General features: G+C 47.5%; 1 protein-coding gene across 1 annotated transcript in view; it reads right to left on the bottom strand.

Moving 5' to 3' along the window:
• Window positions 1-25,710, bottom strand: part of ATP6V1B1 (ATPase H+ transporting V1 subunit B1) — a 128,295-nt gene that overhangs the window by 51,559 nt on the left and 51,026 nt on the right. The window contains exons 4-10 of the mRNA XM_073555084.1: window positions 12,118-12,211; window positions 8,134-8,211; window positions 7,856-7,995; window positions 6,769-6,870; window positions 6,579-6,676; window positions 6,350-6,473; window positions 5,833-5,983 (exon numbers count right to left, since the gene is read on the bottom strand). Coding sequence (XP_073411185.1) covers window positions 5,833-5,983; window positions 6,350-6,473; window positions 6,579-6,676; window positions 6,769-6,870; window positions 7,856-7,995; window positions 8,134-8,211; window positions 12,118-12,211 — 787 coding nt within the window. The remainder of the gene's footprint in view (window positions 1-5,832; window positions 5,984-6,349; window positions 6,474-6,578; window positions 6,677-6,768; window positions 6,871-7,855; window positions 7,996-8,133; window positions 8,212-12,117; window positions 12,212-25,710) is intronic.

Below are 25,710 nucleotides of genomic sequence, written 5' to 3'. Positions count from 1 at the left end.
CATCAGGACATTCTCAGAGAGCAGTGATGTCACATCAGGTCATTCTCTGAGAGCAGTGATGTCACATCAGGACATTCTCAGAGAGCAGTGATGTCACATCAGGTCATTCTCCGAGAGCAGTGACGTCACATCAGGACATTCTCAGAGAGCAGTGACGTCACATCAGGACATTCTCAGAGAGCAGTGACGTCACATCAGGACATTCTCAGAGAGCAGTGATGTCACATCAGGACATTCTCAGAGAGCAGTGATGTCACATCATTTCATTCTCAGAGAGCAGTGATGTCACATCATTTCATTCTCAGAGAGCAGTGATGTCACATCAGGTCATTCTCAGAGAGCAGTGATGTCACATCAGGACATTCTCAGAGAGCAGTGATGTCACATCAGGACATTCTCAGGGAGCAGTGATGTCACATCAGGACATTCTCAGGGAGCAGTGATGTCACATCAGGTCATTCTCAGAGAGCAGTGATGTCACATCAGGTCATTCTCAGAGAGCAGTGATGTCACATCAGGACATTCTCAGGGAGCAGTGATGTCACATCAGGACATTCTCAGGGAGCAGTGATGTCACATCTGGTCATTCTCAGAGAGCAGTGATGTCACATCAGGACATTCTCAGAGAGCAGTGATGTCACATTAGGACATTCTCAGAGAGCAGTGATGTCACATCAGGTCATTCTCAGAGAGCAGTGATGTCACATCAGGACATTCTCAGAGAGCAGTGACGTCACATCAGGACAATCTCAGAGAGCAGTGATGTCACATCAGGACATTCTCAGAGAGCAGTGATGTCACATCAGGTCATTCTCAGAGAGCAGTGATGTCACATCAGGTCATTCTCAGAGAGCAGTGATGTCACATCTGGTCATTCTCAGAGAGCAGTGATGTCACATCAGGACATTCTCAGAGAGCAGTGATGTCACATCAGGACATTCTCAGAGAGCAGTGATGTCACATCAGGTCATTCTCAGAGAGCAGTGATGTCACATCTGGTCATTCTCAGAGAGCAGTGATGTCACATCATGACATTCTCAGAGAGCAGTGATGTCACATCAGGACATTCTCAGAGAGCAGTGATGTCACATCAGGACATTCTCAGAGAGCAGTGATGTCACATCAGGACATTCTCAGAGAGCAGTGATGTCACATCAGGTCATTCTCTGAGAGCAGTGATGTCACATCAGGACATTCTCAGAGAGCAGTGATGTCACATCAGGTCATTCTCCGAGAGCAGTGACGTCACATCAGGACATTCTCAGAGAGCAGTGACGTCACATCAGGACATTCTCAGAGAGCAGTGACGTCACATCAGGACATTCTCAGAGAGCAGTGATGTCACATCAGGACATTCTCAGAGAGCAGTGATGTCACATCAGGACATTCTCAGAGAGCAGTGATGTCACATCAGGACATTCTCAGAGAGCAGTGATGTCACATCAGGTCATTCTCAGAGAGCAGTGATGTCACATCAGGTCATTCTCAGAGAGCAGTGATGTCACATCAGGACATTCTCAGAGAGCAGTGATGTGACATCAGGACATTCTCAGAGAGCAGTGATGTCACATCAGGTCATTCTCAGAGAGCAGTGATGTCACATCAGGACATTCTCAGAGAGCAGTGATGTCACAACAGGTCATTCTCAGAGAGCAGTGATGTCACATCAGGTCATTCTCAGAGAGCAGTGATGTCACATCAGGTCATTCTCAGAGAGCAGTGATGTCACATCAGGACATTCTCAGGGAGCAGTGATGTCACATCAGGACATTCTCAGAGAGCAGTGATGTCACATCAGGACATTCTCAGAGAGCAGTGATGTCACATCAGGTCATTCTCAGAGAGCAGTGATGTCACATCAGGACATTCTCAGAGAGCAGTGATGTCACATCAGGACATTCTCAGAGAGCAGTGATGTCACATCAGGACATTCTCAGAGAGCAGTGATGTCACATCAGGACATTCTCAGAGAGCAGTGATGTCACATCAGGACATTCTCAGGGAGCAGTGATGTCACATCAGGACATTCTCAGAGAGCAGTGATGTCACATCAGGTCATTCTCAGAGAGCAGTGATGTCACATCAGGACATTCTCAGAGAGCAGTGATGTCACATCAGGACATTCTCAGGGAGCAGTGATGTCACATCAGGACATTCTCAGAGAGCAGTGATGTCACATCAGGACATTCTCAGGGAGCAGTGATGTCACATCAGGATATTCTCAGAGAGCAGTGATGTCACATCAGGTCATTCTCAGAGAGCAGTGATGTCACATCAGGTCATTCTCAGAGAGCAGTGATGTCACATCAGGACATTCTCAGAGAGCAGTGATGTCACATCAGGACATTCTCAGGGAGCAGTGATGTCACATCAGGTCATTCTCAGAGAGCAGTGAAGTCACATCAGGTCATTCTCAGAGAGCAGTGATGTCACATCAGGTCATTCTCAGAGAGCAGTGAAGTCACATCAGGACATTCTCAGAGAGCAGTGATGTCACATCAGGTCATTCTCAGAGAGCAGTGATGTCACATCAGGACATTCTCAGAGAGCAGTGATGTCACATCAGGACATTCTCAGAGAGCAGTGATGTCACATCAGGACATTCTCAGAGAGCAGTGAAGTCACATCAGGTCATTCTCAGAGAGCAGTGATGTCACATCAGGTCATTCTCAGAGAGCAGTGAAGTCACATCAGGACATTCTCAGAGAGCAGTGATGTCACATCAGGACATTCTCAGAGAGCAGTGATTTTACATCAGGACATTCTCAGAGAGCAGTGATGTCACATCAGGTCATTCTCAGAGAGCAGTGATGTCACATCAGGACATTCTCAGAGAGCAGTGATGTCACATCAGGACATTCTCAGAGAGCAGTGATGTCACATCAGGACATTCTCAGAGAGCAGTGATTTTACATCAGGACATTCTCAGAGAGCAGTGATGTCACATCAGGACATTCTCAGAGAGCAGTGATTTTACATCAGGTCATTCTCAGAGAGCAGTGATTTTACATCAGGACATTCTCAGAGAGCAGTGATGTCACATCAGGACATTCTCAGAGAGCAGTGAAGTCACATCAGGACATTCTCAGAGAGCAGTGATGTCACATCAGGACATTCTCAGAGAGCAGTGATTTTACATCAGGACATTCTCAGAGAGCAGTGATGTCACATCAGGTCATTCTCAGAGAGCAGTGATGTCACATCAGGACATTCTCAGAGAGCAGTGATGTCACATCAGGACATTCTCAGAGAGCAGTGATGTCACATCAGGACATTCTCAGAGAGCAGTGATTTTACATCAGGACATTCTCAGAGAGCAGTGATGTCACATCAGGACATTCTCAGAGAGCAGTGATTTTACATCAGGTCATTCTCAGAGAGCAGTGATTTTACATCAGGACATTCTCAGAGAGCAGTGAAGTCACATTAGGACATTCTCAGAGAGCAGTGAAGTCACATTAGGACATTCTCAGAGAGCAGTGATGTCACATCAGGTCATTCTCAGAGAGCAGTGATGTCACATCAGGTCATTCTCAGAGAGCAGTGATGTCACATCAGGACATTCTCAGAGAGCAGTGAAGTCACATTAGGACATTCTCAGAGAGCAGTGATGTCACATCAGGACATTCTCAGAGAGCAGTGATGTCACATTAGGACATTCTCAGAGAGCAGTGATGTCACATCAGGTCATTCTCAGAGAGCAGTGATGTCACATCAGGTCATTCTCAGAGAGCAGTGATGTCACATCAGGACATTCTCAGAGAGCAGTGATGTCACATTAGGACATTCTCAGAGAGCAGTGATGTCACATCAGGACATTCTCAGAGAGCAGTGATGTCACATCAGGACATTCTCAGAGAGCAGTGATGTCACATCAGGACATTCTCAGAGAGCAGTGATGTCACATCAGGTCATTCTCAGAGAGCAGTGATGTCACATCAGGACATTCTCAGAGAGCAGTGATGTCACATCAGGTCATTCTCAGAGAGCAGTGATGTCACATCAGGACATTCTCAGAGAGCAGTGATGTCACATCAGGTCATTCTCAGAGAGCAGTGATGTCACATCAGGACATTCTCAGAGAGCAGTGATGTCACATCAGGTCATTCTCAGAGAGCAGTGATGTCACATCAGGACATTCTCAGAGAGCAGTGATGTCACATCAGGACATTCTCAGAGAGCAGTGATGTCACATCAGGTCATTCTCAGAGAGCAGTGATGTCACATCAGGACATTCTCAGAGAGCAGTGATGTCACATCAGGTCATTCTCAGAGAGCAGTGATGTCACATCAGGTCATTCTCAGAGAGCAGTGATGTCACATCAGGACATTCTCAGAGAGCAGTGATGTCACATTAGGACATTCTCAGAGAGCAGTGATGTCACATCAGGACATTCTCAGAGAGCAGTGATGTCACATTAGGACATTCTCAGAGAGCAGTGATGTCACATCAGGTCATTCTCAGAGAGCAGTGATGTCACATCAGGTCATTCTCAGAGAGCAGTGATGTCACATCAGGACATTCTCAGAGAGCAGTGATGTCACATCAGGACATTCTCAGAGAGCAGTGATGTCACATCAGGACATTCTCAGAGAGCAGTGATGTCACATCAGGACATTCTCAGAGAGCAGTGATGTCACATCAGGTCATTCTCAGAGAGCAGTGATGTCACATCAGGACATTCTCAGAGAGCAGTGATGTCACATCAGGTCATTCTCAGAGAGCAGTGATGTCACATCAGGACATTCTCAGAGAGCAGTGATGTCACATCAGGTCATTCTCAGAGAGCAGTGATGTCACATCAGGACATTCTCAGAGAGCAGTGATGTCACATCAGGTCATTCTCAGAGAGCAGTGATGTCACATCAGGACATTCTCAGAGAGCAGTGATGTCACATCAGGTCATTCTCAGAGAGCAGTGATGTCACATCAGGACATTCTCAGAGAGCAGTGATGTCACATCAGGTCATTCTCAGAGAGCAGTGATGTCACATCAGGTCAAGATCCCGGAAGAAGACCGGGTATCACCAGGCAGAACAGTCCCAGGCATAAAACATCTGACGCCGAGAACCCTCCTCTGGTTAGAGATTTTGGCAGATCGTGGGTATGTGGGGAGGTTGACCTGACAGAGGCACTCAGATCAAGAAAGAGTGTGCCATATTGAGAATGACCATTAGAGGGCAGTGGGGAGCTTGTAAAGGGTAGTTATATAACTGCATTGGTCTGAGGTGACTGTCAGGTGACAGTGGGCGGGGCTACCTAGGTTGTGAGTATAAAGACTGAAGTAAGCTTCTAGAAGCTTCAGTCAGCCAGGGAAGCTCGCAAGAAAGGAGGGTCTGCTGTTAGGAGAGAGGCAGCAGAGAGCCCTCAGAGAGAGCCTGACAGTGAAGACGGTCACGGGGGGTGACCCAATAGACGGTGGCAGCAGAGGGTGACACCCTGAGGGTGAGGACAACGGTGTACTCTGGGTGGTGAAGCGCTGTGGTGAAGGTGCCTAGGGCAGCCACAGCGAAGAGAACCACAGGGGACACCACGGCGGTGCCACACAGAACAAGTAAAGGTACCCGGGTCTGTGTGAGAAGCAATTCCCAAAAGTCCTGTCATGGTCTGTGGAGATTGTTAACGGAGTTGGTGAATAAAATATGGACCTGTCGAATACGCTTTCCTGTCTCAGTCTCCGGTCTGTCTGCGTCAAGAGGTGGGTCACCCCCCCCTCCCCCAGCCTGTTGGATCAGCACCACCTAAGCACAGCACACCTTCCCCGCCTATCAGCATCATCACCAGCATCACCACCTATTTGCCTTCCCTGGGCCACCCCTACAGGTACTCACCATCATTAGGCATCGTGAGGATTGGTATCTGGGTGATAGATCCGCTCCTTCCCTCCACCCGGCCGGCTCGTTCATAGATAGTGGCCAAATCAGTGTACATATAGCCAGGAAAGCCGCGTCGGCCGGGTACCTCCTCTCGAGCTGCTGAGACCTACAAGGTGATTAATTAAAGATAGATCAATATACCAACTGGATTTGTTTGTCATGGACGGTTCCCACCTGGGGTCATGTTTGGGTTGGAATGATTGATAGGTTCTGTATCAGACGAGGTTATCCTATCTAGAATGGACATAGTGACCTCTCCTACTCCACTAATCTGGAGCTAGTGATGTCACTTTGTCTGACAGTGATGTCATTGGATGCAAGAAGCTCCACCATTGGACCTACTGCGTATGGCAATCCTACGCTAAACCTTCAGACCTAAGTCCTTAGGGGCACAGAGGGTCTCTCTCAGCTGCCATTAAGCCCCCTATTGACTATCTTGCCCTCTGGAATGTGAAATGACAAAGCTTATCACCTCACGTAGAGCCTCAGCGTAGGAGCTCATGTCCGTGAGGATGACCAGCACATGCTTCTCACACTGGTAGGCCAGGTACTCTGCTTCGGTGAGCGCCAGGCGAGGGGTGATGATCCTTTCAATGCTGTGGAACAATAATATCACAGGACGAAGTTACTCACACTTGTAGCTGCACCAGGAGAAAGACCCCCTGAGGGATCAAGATGAGGGTCCCATCTATGTGACTTACGTCGGATCATTGGCTAAATTCAAGAACAGGCAGACATTATCCATGGATCCATTTTCCTCAAAGTCCGACTTGAAGAACCGGGCCGTCTCCATGTTTACCTATAAGGGGTGACAATTTGGGCAGATTCGTCCATTATGACTCACAGATGACCGGAGGGGAGGGGAGGAGGTGACTTTACTGGGCGACTTACACCCATTGCAGCAAACACAATGGCAAAATTGTCATCGTGGTAATCCATGACATCCTTTGATTTCTTCACCAGCCCGGCCTGTCTGCAAATCTGAGCGGCAATCTGTGGGGGACAGAAGAGAGACCCAAGATAACAGCAGGTTCTCTGCTCTGCTGTTCTAGACTCCTCTCCACCCAACATATTAGTCTATCTCTAGTATTGGGCATGGGGGAGGTGGGGAGTCTTGTAATAATGGGCAATGAAATCCACAATTTTACCTTTACACTCCAACACTTGGGATCTAGAACAATAGAATGCTAACACTTGGGATTTACAACATTGGAATGCTGACACTTGGAATCTTGAACAATTGAGTGATGACACTTGGTATCTAGAACAATGGAATGCTGACACTTGGTATCTAGAACAATGGAATGCTGACACTTGGTATCTAGAACAATGGAATGCTGACACTTGGGATCTAGAACAATGGAATGCTGACACTTGGAATCTAGAAAAATGGAATGCTGACACTTGGGACCTAGAACAACGGAATGCAGACACTTGGGACCTAGAACAATGGAATGCAGACACTTGGGATCTAGAACAATGGAATGCTGACACTTGGATCTAGAATAATGGAACACTGACACGTGATATCTAGAACAATGGAATGATGACACTTGGGATCTAGAACAATGGAATGATGACACTTGGGATCTAGAACAATGGAATGCTGACACTTGAGACCTAGAACAATGGAATGCTGACACTTGTGATCTAGAACAATGGAACGCTGACACTTGGGATCTAGAACAATGGAACACTGACACTTGGAATCTAGAACAATGGAAGCTGATACTTGGGATCTAGAATAATGGAACACTGACACTTGAGATCTAGCACAATGGAATGCGGACACTTTAGATCTAGAACAATGGAAGCTGATACTTGGGATCTAGAACAATGGACCACGGACAATAGGGATCTAGAACAATGTAACGGGGACACTTTAGATCTAGAGCAATGGAAGCTGACACTTGGGATCTAGGGCTGACATTCGGGCTTTCACTAGTCCCTATTTCCCCAGGTTCTCTGTCCCTCGTACCTCATTGTGTGGTAGACCAGCAGCAGAGAAGATGGGGATCTTCTGGCCTCGGGCGATGCTGTTCATGACGTCGATTGGTGAGATTCCGGTCTGTATCATCTCCTCGGGGTAGGTTCTCCCGTGGGGGTTGATCGGCTGACCTGGTAAGAGATAGAACCATACATCAGTGCTCTGTGAGATCATCTTCGGAGGACGAGGGCGCTCATTCTGTATCCGAGAAGGAAGGACACAGAAGTCCATGGCGCCCACTGCTCAGAACATGGACGTATCGCGCTCACCATTAATATCTAGGAAGTCTTCTGCCATCACTGCCGGACCATTATCTATAGGTTTCCCCGAGCCGTTAAACACGCGTCCTACAAGACATAGGGGGGCAGAGAGGTTAGAATACAGCGTCACCAACATCTAGATATATCTACAGCATCACATCCACCGCCCATCTTCTCCGTGTCCCTGTGACACTGGCGTGTGCTGGGTCACGTACCGGGCCCCTGGTGTCCTTCCATTAGTGGCATGTAGGACACATGTGGGGGTCCGGCTACCTGTGACCGCTCCGCGCTCTGATGTCGGGGCCATTTCCCGGCTCTCAGGGACCATCCTGCTGCTCCTCCTGTCACTGCACATAACCTTCACATCCTGCCAGGATCCAGACTCAGCGACCATGAAAGGTCAGTAACCTTCTCCGCCACCTCAGCGCCTCTCACTTCTTGTCACTTGTGCCCCTGACGCACATACAGTACAAAGATGTAAGACATAAACTTAAAGGGCTCCAGGTGAGAGAAGTAGTGACTTTGGGGCGCCCCCTACAGACGGCTCCAATTCTGGACCAATCTAAAATAGAAAAATGCCTCCTGAGATATCGCACTATGTTAGCTGCCATTAACCTCTCCGCGGTGTATAATGTCTGGTGGCCGCTCGGGCTCACGAATACTCCCGCTTTATATTAATACTTCAAATTTAAACGTCATTTAAAGGCCCATTCCATGCAATTATTTAGGGCAGCAGTACCCTTTATCACCAGCAGATGGCGCTATATACATCTTAAAATCTGTGCTAAAAAAAATTAAAATCTCAAAAAAAAATTGATTGACACAAAGTTACATCTGATCTGTGATTATACAAAAAGCAGCGATGATCACCCAATCGGGGAAAGTGGCAGCAAAAGTAATAACAATGTTTATTGGATACATCAATTCTGGCAACAGAAGGAAATTACAGCTTTTCTATACTCCAGAAGTTCAAAGCTGCCCTTCTATGCAAGGATATAATGGCCGGACATGTATCCTTTCACATCCAGACAAATTGGTCATTCAATAGCGCCACCTAGTGGCTAGGATAACACGAAAAACCGTCATGGAATCTATGGACTTGTACTGAGCAACTCTGGGTGCCTCTGATTTCATGACATTAAAAAGCCATGATACAAGAGATGCCGGAAATATCCCTTTAAGGGAAAATAGGACCTACGCCATTAGGTAGGAATCTCCCTTTGCCGCCACATGGCTGGCCTTCCTGCACAATGGAGTGCAGGTGGGTTTTAATGGTGGCTACGTGACCCCCCATTAGAAGAAAGCTGAAAAGCCGAAATACTGGAATCATAAGAGACCAAAAAGTCATAACAATCCGAAAATGAATAAATGAAATGGTGACAATGCCGAAATGCAACTCCGGTGGGGAAAAAAGGTCCTTAGAGGTCCATGGAAAAAAAAAAAAGGAAAAAGTTAAAAAGTGACCGAAGAAGAGGAGGAAAAGCTAAAATAAATTCGAATGGTTGGAGTCAAAACAATTCTAATTTCGGGGATTTTATAATGTTTTCGAGCCAAAACTCCTGGTAGCAAAAATAAACTAAAGCTCGAAAGTTAAGAAAATCATCTTGATGAGTAGCAAAAATGAATGGTTTAAAAATAAATCTAATAAACCCAAATAAAAATAAATCCTATTAGAAATTGGAAAGAAATTGAATTTTTGGAAAAATTTTCATCACATTGCGAAGTGAAGGAACCCACAGATCCAATCTATAAATTGTATTTCTGCTCTGGGACAAGAGGGGTTAACAGCCCCCGGATCAGCACCAGTTAAACCAGCATTTTCCAGCCTCCGAGCCCCCCCCATCGCACCCCCCACCCCAGGACCATCTGGGAATACAGCGTGTCATTGAGGAGCGCTGTGAATGGCCGGACGGCCTCGCCAGGGACCTTTCGCTGCTGGTTTTCATCCAGGCTGAGGAATAGAAATAAAAAAGGGAGAAAAATCCGGCGCTCATTAAGCTTGTAGGTCTCGAAATCTCCGACCTAATTAACAACCTCCCACCGGCCCGTAATTCACTTTATCTAAAGACTCTATTAGCGCCGGACAAAGGGATCTATAAATGGGAAATGAATGACTGATTTCTTTATTTATTACAATGTTTTCGGCAAATGTTGTGAAACTAATTAAGCTTTTTTTGTTACTTTTTTCTTTTCCGGGGGGACGAAAAGCGATGGTTGGGTTTGGGTGGCGGTGGTGTAGGTCCTATATTGTCACCACTCTTCATGATGCCGGTGTTCAGTGACCGGTGCAGAGACAATACAATGGAGAAGAATGGTTAGAATCGGTGTCATACCTACCACAGAGATTCGGGGGCCCGAAAGAAGACGCTCAGTGCCGGACCACTCCTGACCTAAGACTAAATTCTGAAGCCAGGACTTAGGTGGAGGACTTTTCACCAACATTTTCCGTTTTGGCCACTGGGTGACCTTCAATTTTTTTTTTAACGCCTATACTGCTTGGTAGTAACTATAGTAAATGAAGGTGTTAAGTAGTGGATGAACGGGTTCAAATTCCCCCTTGTACCACAAGAGAGAAGTCCCTTGGATTAGGCCACCTCCTGCGCAAATTTTCCATTGGGACTCGAGCTACGTCTTCAAGGATGATGGTCAAAAAAGGTGTTGGTTGTAGATGAGATGCAGGAGCCTATTGTTCCCGCTACAGAGGTATTTGAGCCTGTTGCCCGCATCTTCCACCATCTGAAAACCCGAGGTGGCAAGTAAAAGTACAAAGAAAGACCACACAAAATATTAGAGGAGTGAAAACTGTAGATCCCAGCTAGGGACCCATGGACCATTGGAGAACATTTTTATTACAAAAGATTCTAGTCATATTTTTAGTCAAGGTTAGAAAGAAAGGCAGTCCTACGATATATGTCCAGGAGTGCTAGAGAACACTTTTAACATCTACTAGACACATTGCCCCACAGGTAAAGACTATTTGTAGCCTGCATGTTCCTTTGGCAATGATAGCAGCAGATTAAATGTAGGACGATTAAAGGTTTTCATGAATTATAGGGTTAGGCCACCAGTATAATTTTTCCTGGTGGGCCTGAGATTTCCAAGAGAGTATTTCAATAACTGGATGTGGGGTCCGGATGGATGCATAGTCACCCAGTGGTTACCCCTTCACCTACCCACACCCCAAAAATGTAAGTGAACACAGTAGTGATACCTGCTACACTCCAATTTTAGAAGAATTATAAGAATATTTTTAGGTCTCCCCATAAAATGCCAAAAAAAGTTCTAAAAAAAAGTCAACAGATGTGCCAAAAGTTTGCCAGATTTGCTTAAATTCAGCCGAAAAATTAGATTTGCATCAGACGCATGAATTGAAGTTATTTATTGTATTTGGAGGTCTCTCGCCGCACCCCTCACCCACCCAGTCCCCCCACTTGCTTCCTCCATTGATCTTCTTTTCCACCTTCACTCTTCGTTCCCGGCTCTGACGTTATGAGTTGACGTTAGTCGTCCTGCAACATCATGATGGCACTTCAGGACAGATGGGCCGAAGAGGGGGATGGAAGAGGAAATCATTAAAGGAGGTCTATCATCTTGAAAACCTCAAATTCTGGTTAGGGTATGTTGACCAACATACGCAGAGCGAGACCTTTCAGCACATGGTTGACCAAACTTTCCAACTTTCTGCAGGAATAACAGTGGACTGAGGAGAGTATCAGAGACCAAATCACCAGCGATCAGATCTCAGTCAATTGACTGTTTTCTAGAAGAGGGATTTCCTCAGTAGACGACCACATTAAAAGAAAAGTAACCATGAAAATTGGGCCAAGCTGTGGGCCTTGATCAGGCACCAGACAGTCGGCGTTATCATCTGATGATGGACTACCGTGGAATGTTATCCACCACCATAGGACGAACGTGTGTGACCATCTACTCAGACGTCTCGATGGACTTTACCTGCACTGACATCATTAGATTAACCCCTGTCCAACGTACCCAGCATGTCTTCGGAAACAGGTGTCCTTAGGATGTCCCCTGTGAATTCGCAAGTGGTTTTCTTGGCATCAATCCCAGATGTGCCTTCAAACACCTGCAGAGACCCGGGGCAAGAACCCAATTACTGGCAATTAGTGAGGATTAAAGCAGACACCACAGGAGAAAGTCAGATCCAAGTGAAAGCCGGGGATAATGTGTAGGGATTTGGGCAAGGAGGGGGACCTCTTTGCTTTTTCATTCACACCGGACCTCTAAGCTGCAAGGGAAGCTTTTAAGGTGATGGGGGGGGAGTAATGTGAGTGTTGGTTGTGAAGGGGTTAACAGCCAGATTAATGACTTTCACATTTTCATTGTGCGTCCAGGATGCTGGATTTATAGTTTAATGTTACCGCGTGTCAGATTTATCATCCATGGTAATCAGACAGAAAGCGGCCACGAGCTGTACATGACGGAGGCCCCGGACGGGGAAAAGGGCAAAGTGCAGAGGTCCAGCCCTAAAAATAAGGAGCCCCTTTAAGGAATGGGTGTGGCTTGTAGATAAGGGGAGTGGTTTCACTGACTGGAATTCTACATTCTGATAGATAGATGATAGATAATAGATGATAGATAGATGATAGATAAATGATAGATAATAGATAGATGATAGATAGATAGATAGATAGATAGATAGATAATGGATAATAGATAGATGATAGATACGATAGATAGATAGATAGATAGATAGATAGATAGATAGATAGATAGATAGATAGATAGATAATGCATAATACATAGATTGTGAGCCCTCGCGGGCAGGATCCTCTCTCCTTCTGTACCAGTTGTGTCTTGTATTGATTAAGATTATTGTACTTCTTTTTATTATGTATACCCCTTTTCACATGTAAAAGCGCCATGGAAAAAATGGTGGTATAATAAATACTACTACTAGATAATAGATCGACAAATAGCTAGATAGATGATAGATAGATGATAGATAGATAATAGATAGATAATAGATATGTAGATAGATAGATAATAGATAGATAATAGATCAATAATCGATAATAGATAATGACATTCAGTGTCTCCCTCTCACACACCACCTCCTCACCTTGCCCCTGTCTGTTGGTGTTCCCCAAGGCTCTGTCCTAGGACTCCTATTATTCTCCATCTACACCTTCGGCCTGGGACAGCTCATAGAATCCCACGGTTTGCAGTATCACCTCTACGCCGATGACACACAGATCTACCTATCTGGACCCAACCTCACCTCCTTACTGACCAAAATCCCACAATGTCTGTCTGCTATCTCAGCCTTCTTCTCTGCTCACTTTCTAAAACTGAACATGGACAAAACAGAATTCATCATCTTTCCCCCATCTCACTCTACCCCTCCACCAGACCTATCCATCAATGTCAATGGCTGCTCACTTTCCCCAGTCCCGTACGCTCGGTGCCTTGGGGTGATCCTCGACTCTGCGCTCTCTTTCAAACCCCATATCCAAGCCCTCGCCTCCTCCTGCCGCCTCAAACTCAAAAATATTCCCGGATCCGCGCATTCCTCAACCATGAAACCACAAAAACACTAGTGCATGCTCTTATCATCTCCCGCCTCGACTACTGCAACCTCCTACTCTCTGGACTCCCCTTTAGCACTCTGGCACCACTCCAGTCCATCCTACACTCTGCTGCCTGACTAATCCACCTGTCTCCCCGCTATTCCCCAGCCTCCCCCCTATGCCAGGCCCTTCACTGGCTTCCTATTGCCCAGAGGCTCCAATTCAAAACCCTAACCATGACATACAAAGCCATCCACAACCTGTCTCCTCCATACATCTGTGACATGGTCTCTAGGTACCTACCCACACGCAACCTTCGATCCTCTCAAGATCTCCTTCTTTACTCCCCTCTTATCTCTTCTTCCCACAACCGCATACAAGACTTTTCCCGTGCTTTCCCCATACTCTGGAACTCTCTGCCGCAACACACCAGACTCTCACCATCAACGGAAACCTTCAAGAAGAACCTGAAGACCAACCTGTTCCGACAAGCCTACAGCCTACTGTAACAACCCTGCTGGCGTCACTGCATGGCCTCCCATCCCCCGCACATCAACTTACTCACTGCTCCGGGTCATGCTGTGAATTCTGTCTGTTGCCAGTCCTGTGCTCTGTGCCTCTGCTCTCCATGTTTCCTGGCTATGTGTGTATAGGGGGGCGGCGCCAGAACTCTCTGGTTCTTATGCAGTCAGGGTGCACCTGTGTAATCTGTCCCTGACCAATCACCTGGAGCCCTTGACTATTTAGTTCTGCCACACCCACTGAAACACTGCCTGTGCAATGTCTTAACTCAGTTAGCTCCTTGCTGCTGAGCTAGCCAGGCCCTGTCCTATGTCTTGCCTTCTCTGAAGGCTCTTATTACGCATTACTGTGTCTTGGTACCTTGCTTAGTACTTCTCTGTCCGCCTGCCAGGAGGCAGAATATCCTGGTCCTTGTGTCTTTGTCCCTGTGTCTCTGTCTGTACTCAGTCTTACCTCTGTCTGTCAGTCTCCTTGTCTTTGGCTTCCTTCTCTGCTGTGTCTTTCCTTATGTCCTCCCTATATTAGGCTGTGATCTCTTGCAGCTCTGCCTGCTCTGCTCTCTTGCAGCTCTGCCTGCTCTGCTCTCTTGCCGCTCTGCCTGCTCGGCTCCCTAGCCGCTCTGCCTGCTCGGCTCCTTAGCCACTCTGCCTGCTCTGCTCTCTTGCCGCTCTGCCTGCTCGGCTCCCTAGCCACTCTGCCTGCTCGGCTCCCTAGCCGCTCTGCCTGCTCGGCTCCCTAGCCGCTCTGCCTGCTCGGCTCCTTAGCTGCTCTGCCTGCTCGGCTCCATAGCAGCCGCTCTGCCTGCTCGGCTCCTTAGCCGCTCTGCCTGCTCTGCTCCTTAGCCGCTCTGCCTGCTCGGCTCCCTTGCAGCTCAGCCTGTCTGGCTCCCTTGCTGCCCAGCCTATTCCGCACTCCTGCGGCTCCACCTATTCCGCACTCCTGCAGCTCCGCCTACGCTGCACTCCTGCAGCTCAGTTCCTAACCTGTTCCAACATATTCCACTCCTTCCTGCCTGTATCCATACCTGCACCTCTTGTGTGAACAGGTCCAAACCTGTTTCTTCATATTTCACTCCTTCCTGCCGGTATCCATACCTGCACCTCCTGTGTGAACAGGTCCAAACCTGTTCCTTCATACACCACACCTGCTTGTCCTGTGTCTCCAAGCTGTGCCTGCTTGCCCTGTGTCTCCAAGCCGTGCCTGCTTGCCCTGTGTCTCCAAGCCGTGTCTCCTTGCCCCGTGTCTCCAAGCCGTGCCTGCTTGCCCTGTGTCTCCAAGCCGTGCCTGCTTGCCCTGTGTCTCCAAGCCGTGCCTGCTTACCCTGTGTCTCCAAGCCGTGCCTGCTTGCCCTGTGTCTCCAAGCTGTGCCTGCTTGCCCTGTGTCTCCAAGCCGTGCCTGCTTGCCCTGTGTCTCCAAGCCGTGCCTGCTTGCCCTGTGTCTCCAAGCCGTGCCTGCTTGCCCTGTGTCTCCAAGCCGTGCCTGCCAGTTTACCAAGCCATGCCTGCTTGCCCAGTGTCTCAGCCTGCCTGTTAGTCACACCTGTCCAAGTGACTTGTCCCCGAGTGGGATCAGCAGCCACAGCCAGACACCACCCTGGAGTGGCACCCGACAGCTACCTGCCGCACAAGCCTGACCTCACCATCAGAGGCTCCAGTGAAGACCGAGGTAGCTGCCGTAGTTACGCCCCTTCCAGGGTAGTCTGGTTTGTGGCACAGTGGGGCCACAACCCCCCGGCTCGCGCCATTCAGCCAAGGTGCGAGCGTGACAGTTTGCACAGGCCATGGTCCCCGCTGAGTCCCATGTCCTTCCGCTCGCAGAGCATGATGAACTTTCTCCCTGCCAGTGTGAGCCACCGGAAGAGTTTGTTCCGCCTTGTGTGGTTCCAATTGTTGAGACTTCTGAACCACTCATAGTCTCCAAGGCCATCTATGAGCAGCTCCTGGCCTATGAAGAGCACGATCCATCAGACCCACCTAGGTTCTATGGGGACCCCAAAGAGTGCCAAGGGTTCCTGAAAAAGTGCCTGCACTACATCCTGCAGAATGCAGCTTGTTTCCCCTCTGACCAGGTCAAGGTGGGATACATCATGTCCTACCTAGCTGGTGATGCCTTGATATGGATCTGTCCCCTTTGGGAAGCAGGGGACCCTGTCGTCTTGAGCCTGGGGGCCTTCCTGGTGGCCTTTCGTAAAGTGTTCGACATGTCTCGTCCAGCTGCTCCTGAAAAGTCTTCCTTTCCAAGCTTCCAGAGACAAACCAGACAAGAGGAACCTGTGGGTGAAACGTCTCAACCACCTATGACTGTCCAGCCATCACCTGTTCCACAGTCTGCCGATGCGGCCTCCCGTGCAAGATCCAAGAGGTCTAAAAAGAAGAAGCGGGCCAAGTTGCAGCCGGAATCTGGCCTCTGCCCTGTGAAGCCTGTATTCCAAAACCCAGGGCCAGTAGGAGAGGCTGTCCCTGGCGAGAGTACTCCCTCTCCATTAAACTCTTTGACTGTTTCTCTGCCTTCAGGGAGCTTTGGTGTGTTTAAGTCACCAGTCATACAGAGTCAGTGTGTGGTCTCTGTCATACAGCTCCCGAAGCCGGCGTGGGAATCGTCTAAAAGGTGGCCGAACCCTCTTTGAGAACAGTCTAGTCCTGCAAGGACAACTACAGCTCCAGGTTGGAGCTTTGTATACAAAGAAGTTCATCTTCCACTTGCTGACTGGTATGCCCATGGGTCATTCTGATCCAGAGATTCTAATACCCGTTTATGTCTGGAGACCCAGCAGGGCACCACATTTGAAACAACCTAGTGACAAGAGGTGTCTGGTTCCCTTGCGTTGCATTCAGTCAGCAAGGTCGTCTTCTTCGCCTGGTTTGCTAGTCGCAGAGTCAAGGTGTGAGGGTGCCTCTGAAGAGGGGGAGGCGGTCTCAGTCTCCTCACACATTACCAGCGACTATACCAGTGTTCTGCTCCCAAGAGCACCCTTGCCTCTTGATTGTCTTCCCCAGGATAAAGGGCTGAAGATGGATCCAGAGGTGTATGCCTTTAGCTCCCCTGTGGCCTAGGGGTGAAGGTCCCAAGACAGAGCTTCACTCATCCTCTAACCAGGAAGATGTGGTCCAGTTTTTTCAGTGTAACAGGCTGAAATGGCTCCCTGTATGTATGCCTCCAGCTTCCATGTGGCAGGTGGATGAAGAGGTTGGAACAGTGGCCTACGTATCTCCGTTTCTCACCCTCCTGGAGGAGGTCAAATTTTCTTTTTATAACGGGCTGAAATTGGACTTACTGAAGGTGTCTTCAGTTTCCAGCTGGCCGGCTGAGGTAGGGATCAAGTCTGAAGCTTCCAGGTCCCTACTTTCTGACAATCAGGAGGAAGAAGTCCTTATACCCTCTGTGTTGGAAGCTGTTGGGCACCAAGAGACTGGGCACTCAGTGATTCCGGATGGCACGCCTACTTCACATCACTTGTAGGATGCCCTGTCAGCCTGGACTGTGTGTGGTCCAGTACTCCTTCTTCTGGTCATTCTGGCAGGCTTGAGGAAGAGGGGCCGTAAAGGGGGGGTACTGTAACAACCCTGCTGGCGTCACTGCATGGCCTCCCATCCCCCGCACATCAACTTACTCACTGCTCCGGGTCATGCTATGAATTCTGTCTGTTGCCAGTCCTGTGCTCTGTGCCTCTGCTCTTCTGTATGTTTCCTGGCTATGTGTGTATAGGGGGCGGCGCCAGAACTCTCTGGTTCTTATGCAGTCAGGGTGCACCTGTCTAATCTGTCCCTGACCAATCACCTAGAGCCCTTGACTATTTAGTTCTCCGCCACACCCACTGAAACATTGCCTGTGCAATGTCTTAACTCAGTTAGCTCCTTGCTGCTGAGCTAGCCAGGCCCTGTCCTATGTCTTGCCTTCTCTGAAGGCTCTTATTGCGCATTACTGTGTCTTGGTACCTTGCTTAGTACTTCTCTGTCCGCCTGCCAGGAGGCAGAATATCCTGGTCCTTGTGTCTTTGTCCCTGTGTCTCTGTTTGAACTCAGTCTTACCTCTGTCAGTCTCCTTGTCTTTGGCTTCCTTCTCTGCTGTGTCTTTCCTTGTGTCCTCCCTATCTTAGGCTCTGCTCTCTTGCAGCTCTGCCTGCTCTGCTCTCTTGCCGCTCTGCCTGCTCGGCCCCCAAGCTGCTCTGCCTGCTCGGCTCCCTAGCCGCTCTGCCTGCTCGGCTCCTTAGCCGCTCTGCCTGCTCGGCTCCCTAGCCGCTCTGCCTGCTCGGCTCCTTAGCCGCTCTGCCTGCTCGGCTCCCTAGCCGCTCTGCCTGCTCGGCTCCTTAGCCGCTCTGCCTGCTCGGCTCCTTAGCCGCTCTGCCTGCTCGGCTCCTAAGCTGCTCTGCCTGCTCAGCTCCCTTGCAGCTCAGCCTGTCCGGCTCCCTTGCAGCCCAGCCTATTCCGCACTCCTGCAGCTCCGCCTATTCCGCACTCCTGCAGCTACGCCTACGCCGCACTCCTGCGGCTCAGTTCCTAACCTGTTCCAACATATTCCACTCCTTTCTGCCTGTATCCATACCTGCACCTCTTGTGTGAACAGGTCCAAACCTGTTCCTTCATATTTCACTCCTTCCTGCCTGTATCCATACCTGCACCTCCTGTGTGAACAGGTCCAAACCTGTTCCTTCATACACCACACCTGCTTGCCCTGTGTCTCCAAGCCGTGCCTGCTTGCCCTGTGTCTCCAAGCCGTGCCTGCTTGGCCTGTGTCTCCAAGCCGTGCCTGCTTGCCCTGTGTCTCCAAGCCGTGCTTGCTTGCCCTGTGTCTCCAAGCCGTGCCTGCCAGTTTACCAAGCCGTGCCTGCTTGCCCAGTGTCTCAGCCTGCCTGCCAGTCTATAGCACCTGTCCAAGTGACTTGTCCCCGAGTGGGATCAGCAGCCACAGCCAGACACCACCCTGGAGTGGCACCCGACAGCTACCTGCCGCACAAGCCTGACCTCACCATCAGAGGCTCCAGTGAATACCGAGGTAGCTGCTGTAGTTAGATAATAGATGCATCATTAGTAGACGGATGGATAGATGGATCATTAGTGAATGGATGGATCATTAGTAGATGGATGGGTGGATCATTAGTAGATGGATGGATGGATCATTAGTAGGAAGATGGATGGATCATAAGTAGGAAGATGGATGGATCATTAGTAGATGGATGGATCATTAGTAGATGGATGGGTGGATCATTAGTAGATGGATGGGTGGATCATTAGAAAATGGATGGATGGATCATTAGTAGGTTGATGGATGGATCATTAGTAGGTTGATGGATGGATCATTAGTAGGTTGATGGATGGATCATTAGTAGGTAGATGGATGGATCATTAGTAGATGGATGGATCATTAGTAGATGGATGGATCATTAGTAGGTAGATGGATGGATCATTAGTAGGCTGATGGATGGATCATTAGTGGATGGATTGATCAATAGAAGGTAGATGGGTGGATCATTAGCAGATGCATGAATGGATCATTAGTAGGTAGATGGATGGATCATAAGTAGATAGATTGATGGATCATTAGGAGGTGGATGGATCATTAGTAGATCGATGGATGGATCATTAGTAGATGGATAGATCATTAGTAGGTAGATGGATGGATCATCAGTAGATGGATGGATCATTAGTAGATGGATGGATGGATCATTAGTACGTAGATGGATGGATAATTAATAGGTAGATTGATGGATCATTAGTAGATGGATGGATGGATGGATGGATCATTAGTTGGTATATGGATGGATCATTAGTAGATGGATGGATCATTAGTAGATGGATGGATGGATCATTAGTAGGTGGATGGATGAATCATTAGTAGGCAGATGGATGGATCATTAGTAGATGGATGGATGGATCATTAGATGGTAGATGGATCGATCATTAGTATGTAAATGGATGGATCATTAGTAGGAAGATGGATGGATCATTAGTAGGAAGATGGATGGATCATTAGTAGATGGATGGATCATTAGTAGATGGATGGATCATTAGTAGATGGATGGGTGGATCATTAGTAGATGGATGGGTGGATCATTAGTAAATGGATGGATGGATCATTAGTAGGTTGATGGATGGATCATTAGTAGGTTGATGGATGGATCATTAGTAGGTTGATGGATGGATCATTAGTAGGTAGATGGATGGATCATTAGTAGATGGATGGATCATTAGTAGGTAGATGGATGGATCATTAGTAGGCTGATGGATGGATCATTAGTGGATGGATTGATCAATAGAAGGTAGATGGGTGGATCATTAGCAGATGCATGAATGGATCATTAGTAGGTAGATGGATGGATTATAAGTAGATGGATTGATGGATCATTAGGAGGTGGATGGATCATTAGTAGATCGATGGATGGATCATTAGTAGATGGATAGATCATTAGTAGGTAGATGGATGGATCATTAGTAGATGGATGGATCATTAGTAGATGGATGGATGGATCATTAGTACGTAGATGGATGGATAATTAATAGGTAGATTGATGGATCATTAGTAGATGGATGGATGGATGGATGGATCATTAGTTGGTATATGGATGGATCATTAGTAGATGGGTGGATCATTAGTAGGTAGATGGATGGGTGGATCATTAGTAGATGGATGGATGGATCATTAGTAGATGGATGGGTGAATCATTAGTAGATGGATGGGTGGATCATTAGTAGGTAGATGAATGGATCATTAGTAGGTAGATGGATGGGTCATTAGTAAATGGATGGATGGATCATTAGTAGATGGATGGGTGGATCATTAGTAGGTAGATGGATGGATCATTAGTAGGTAGATGGATGGATCATTAGTAGATGGATGGATGGATCATTAATAGATGGATGGATCATTAGTAGAAGATGGATGGGTGGATCATTAGTAGGTAGATGGATGGATCGTTAGTAGATGGATGGATCATTAGTAGATGTATGGGTGGATCATTAGTAGGTACTGTAGCTGGATGGGTGGATCATTAGTAGGTAGATGGATGGATCATTAGTAGATGGATGGATCATTAGCAGGTAGATGGGTGGATCATTAGTAAATGGATGGATGGATCATTAGTAGATGGATGGGTGGATCATTAGTAGGTAGATGAATGGATCATTAGTAGGTAGATGGATGGGTCATTAGTAAATGGATGGATGGATCATTAGTAGATGGATGGGTGGATCATTAGTAGGTAGATGGATGGATCATTAGTAGGTAGATGGATGGGTGGATCATTAGTTGATGGATGGATGGATCATTAGTAGGTAGATGGATGGATCATTAGTAGATGGATGGATGGATCATTAGTAGGTAGATGGATGGATCATTAGTAGATGGATGGATGGATCATTAGTAGGTAGATGGATGGGTGGATCATTAGTAGATGGATGGATGGATCATTAGTAGATGGATGGGTGTATCATTAGTAGATGGATGGATGGATCATTAGTAGATAGATGGATGGGTCATTAGTAAATGGATGGATGGATCATTAGTAGGTAGATGAATGGGTGGATCATTAGTAGATGGATGGATGGATCATTAGTAGATGGATGGGTGGATCATTAGTAGGTAGATGAATGGATCATTAGTAGGTAGATGGATGGATCATTAGTAGGTAGATGGATGGGTCAATAGTAAATGGTTTGATGGATCATTAGTAGATGGATGGGTGGATCATTAGTAGGTAGATGGATGGATCATTAGTAGGTAGAAGGATGGGTGGATCATTAGTAGGTAGATGGATGGATCATTAGTAGGTAGATGGATGGATCATTAGTAGGTAGATGGATGGGTGGATCATTAGTAGGTAGATGGATGGATCATTAGTAGGTAGATGGATGGATCATTAGTAGGTAGATGGATGGGTGGATCATTAGTAGATGGATGGATGGATCATTAGTAGGTAGATGGATGTGTGGATCATTAGTAGGTAGATGGATGGATCATTAGTAGGTAGATGGATGGGTGGATCATTAGTAGATGGATGGATGGGTCATTAGTAGGTAGATGGATGGATGGATCATTAGTAGGAAGATGGATGGGTCATTAGTAGGTAGATGGATGGATCATTAGTAGGCAGATGGATGGGTCATTAGTAAATGGATGGATCATTAGTAGGTAGATGGGTCGATCATTAGTAGGTAGATGGATGGATCATTAGTAGATGGATGTATGGATCATTAGTAGGTAGATGGGTCGATCATTAGTAGATGGATGTATGGATCATTAGTAGGTAGGTGCCATGTTTGGAATAATGGGGTCACATCTGCATTTTCTGTGCTGACAGCAGTTATAGGGCCGTGATACATGGATCTCGGAGAATGAGGCACAGCTCACTATATACAATATTTGACTCCATTTGTAGAAGTTAGGCTGGTTTCACATTTGCGCTTTTGTGCGCAGCGCATCGTGCGCACCCGTGCGCATGCGCACTGCGCACCTATGTTTAACATGACGTGCGCATGGTCTTGCGCACACTTGCGTTTTCGTGCGCATGCGTTTTTTTGTCTTTTGCGCCAGGCGCGCCAGACGCAACATGTTGCATTTTTTGGTGCGCCCTGTCTCGGCAAAAAAACGCATGCGCACGCTCGCGCACGGAATGCGCAAAAACAACACATTGAAGTCTATGGGAACGCATGCGTGCGCATGGTCTTGCGCACGGTTGCGTTTTTTTGCGCATGCGTTTTTGAGTGAAACAAGTCTAGAATGTTCTCTAGACAATGGAAAAAATGTCACACTTAAAAACGCATGTGCATAAAAAACGCAAACGCATGCAAAAACGCATGTAAAACGCAAGCAACGCTGCATTTTTTTGACGCATCAGCGTGCGCATGACGTTAAAAAAACGCGCGTTTGTTTTGCGTTTTTCTTTGCGTTTTTTATGCGCACGATGCGCTGCGCAAAAAAACGCTAATGTGAAACTAGCCTTAACCTCCGAACACGGCTTTAATTAGATCCGTTTGGCCTGGGAATTTTCTGCGCACATCTGCAGAGAGCCGTGCCTGTGTGTGACTCGGGCTAAGCTGCTGCTCGCTGGGCTCTGGGGCTGACTCTCTAATGGGATTAGGAGAGCTCTGGGAAGGTCTCGCTGGGATTAAATGAGGGAAAGGTTGGCCGCTGGCCAGGAGAGGTTGTGCACAGGTCACTAGTGCGGTCTACCTAGTAATATAAAGGGCAGCAATATCTGCACGCCGTTATTACGTGGCCGTTAATTCTTACTGGCCATGTATCAGGAATAGATCTAATGAATGGGCTACATAATTCATGAATTTTAAGGCCAGGGGTCACATATTTATCGTTGGCTCCATCCCCGGTTTGGTCATCAGTTCACACCAGTTGTGTAATTTAGTAAATCCCCAAAAGTCTGAATATTTTCCAAAAAGTGACAAAATCTTTACTTTCTGTAGCACAGTCAACAAAAGTTTTAAACCAGAAGTGATTATTTCATGTGAGAATGTGATTGACAATGGAGGAGAGATCTCTGTAACCCTGGTCAGAAGTGTAGAGTACCTGCTGCAATTAAACTACGGGAGGGTGCGCAGAAAGCAGAGAAGAGGAATTGGGGGTCATAGAAATGTGGCTGGCAACACCATTAGTGATTGTGAAAGGAGGAAGGATATGGATCAAAGAAACAAGATCAGGATAGAAGGAAAGCTAATGTGCATGCAGTTGTGGTAGGGGGGAGATGGAGCTGCAGCAGAGATGGAGAAAGATAGCTCTGACAACATTGATCTGCTGGAGATGGGGCTGGTGGCAGTGAACTAAGGGGAGGATGTGTAGACAGAGATAACCGGAGATCTTGCTTGAGAAGAATATAGACTTTGTTGACAGTGCTGGGAGAAGGAGCTGGAGAGATAGAGTAGGTGGAGCAACAGAGAGTTTATGTGGCGCCCCTGAGGGTTCAGTCACCACAGAGGTACTGCACCTCCTCCTGAGGTGTGGTACCCCACCATTCAGGTAAGGTGGAGACACCTGACTACACTCCAACACCTGCATCCCACACAACATAGTAGTGTAGCATAGCACCTTTGGTGGCTCCCTGCTACACGAAGAGTGCTGGGAGGTGGGTGGAGCTTAGTCTGCACAAGAGAGCGGGAGATTATTAGAACTAAGTCAGTCTGTCACAGGATTTTGTGAGAGGAGATCCCCAGAGAGGGATGGATGAAGGGAGTGCTGCAGCCGACCTCAGTGACCTGGGTCTGCTGGCACAGGAAGGAGAGATTCAGAAAGCCTAATTCTCCATAAGAAGGATTTGTACGGAGGACTAAGGATTAGGGTTAGAGCAGAACCCTTCCCAAGGTCACAGCGCAAGGCTGGGGTCCGGTCCCCGAGGTTGTACGGATACTAATGGTCCTGCAGCAGACACCGGAGGAATAGAAGTTGTCACCACTTTTTTCCCACACAAGACTTGGGGGCACAGCAGCAACGTGAGTGAGCCGGGACTTAGTAGCAAGGAGTCCCCGAAGCAGACTACAGCTGTCTGCCGTACAAGTAGAGTTCATAGGAACATCAGAAAGGAGGAACTCCAGTGTAACTCAGTACTGTGAGTACTTCACCATAGGCGCAAAAAGGGAGACGTTCAGAAAAGGCACATGTTGGCGGAGTGTTGGAATGGAGTGTGTTATGAACGGGTAGCCGAGGAGGAAATCAATAAACACTACAAGCTAAGTCTCAGAAAACCAAAGAGGTTGGTAACTATGCAGACTGCAGACCACTCATCCTAACACGCAACTAGCAGCAGTCGTGGAGCGTTCCTACGGTGGTCCTAGATGCCTCGTCACAACCGGAGAACTAAATAAGCCTAAAGCAGGAAAAGAGGAAAACTAACTGCCCCAGACCAGACCCCAAAGGAGAGACAGCCCCCCTCATGTATTGACGGTGAAAAAAGATGAAAACACAAACAAAGGCAGGAAAATAGGCTGAGCAAACGATGGGGCCATGCTAACTAGAAAGGACAGGAAAGGAAAGACACTGTCTGCAGTCTGCCAAAAAGCCCTACAAAATGTCCAACACAACTGATAGCAAAATTAACCCTGAAGTCACTAGACTTCTCCCACTATATCAGCACTCTGAAATATTCTAAGACAGAGCAAAAAGAGGCCAATCTAATAAGGGACAAAAAAAAGGCAATTTGGCAAATAAGAGTGGAAATTCAGCACAGCCCAGCCGGGCTGGCTGACCACACAAAAAACTGAAAAGACCAACAAGAGCAAGTGTGAACATTAGCAAAAAACAAACTTATCTTGGGAAGACTGGAACAGAGCTGATTCCTAGACCTGAGAAACAGACTGAATCACCAGCACTAAGATAGGGTGTTGGCTGTCTTATATCCAGTCTGACACTCCAGAGATCCAGTAATAGTATACACTAGAAGGTTGAGACAAGAGCGCAATAGGGTCTTATCCAGGTAAAATGTATAAATAATTAGAGTAATTATACTCACCTTTTAAGAAAAAAAGTAAAGCCTGTATAATGTGTCAGCCTGCTGCACGTCCAACGGTCCACAGCGGAACCGCAACAAAGTTA

This window comes from Dendrobates tinctorius, unplaced genomic scaffold (assembly GCF_039654945.1).
Source record: "Dendrobates tinctorius isolate UK_male_01 unplaced genomic scaffold, ASM3965494v1 ptg000216l, whole genome shotgun sequence".
Lineage (NCBI taxonomy): Eukaryota > Metazoa > Chordata > Amphibia > Anura > Dendrobatidae > Dendrobates > Dendrobates tinctorius.
The sequence above is the reverse complement of the archived record's forward strand: the minus strand, read 5'-3'. Positions and strand labels throughout refer to the sequence as shown.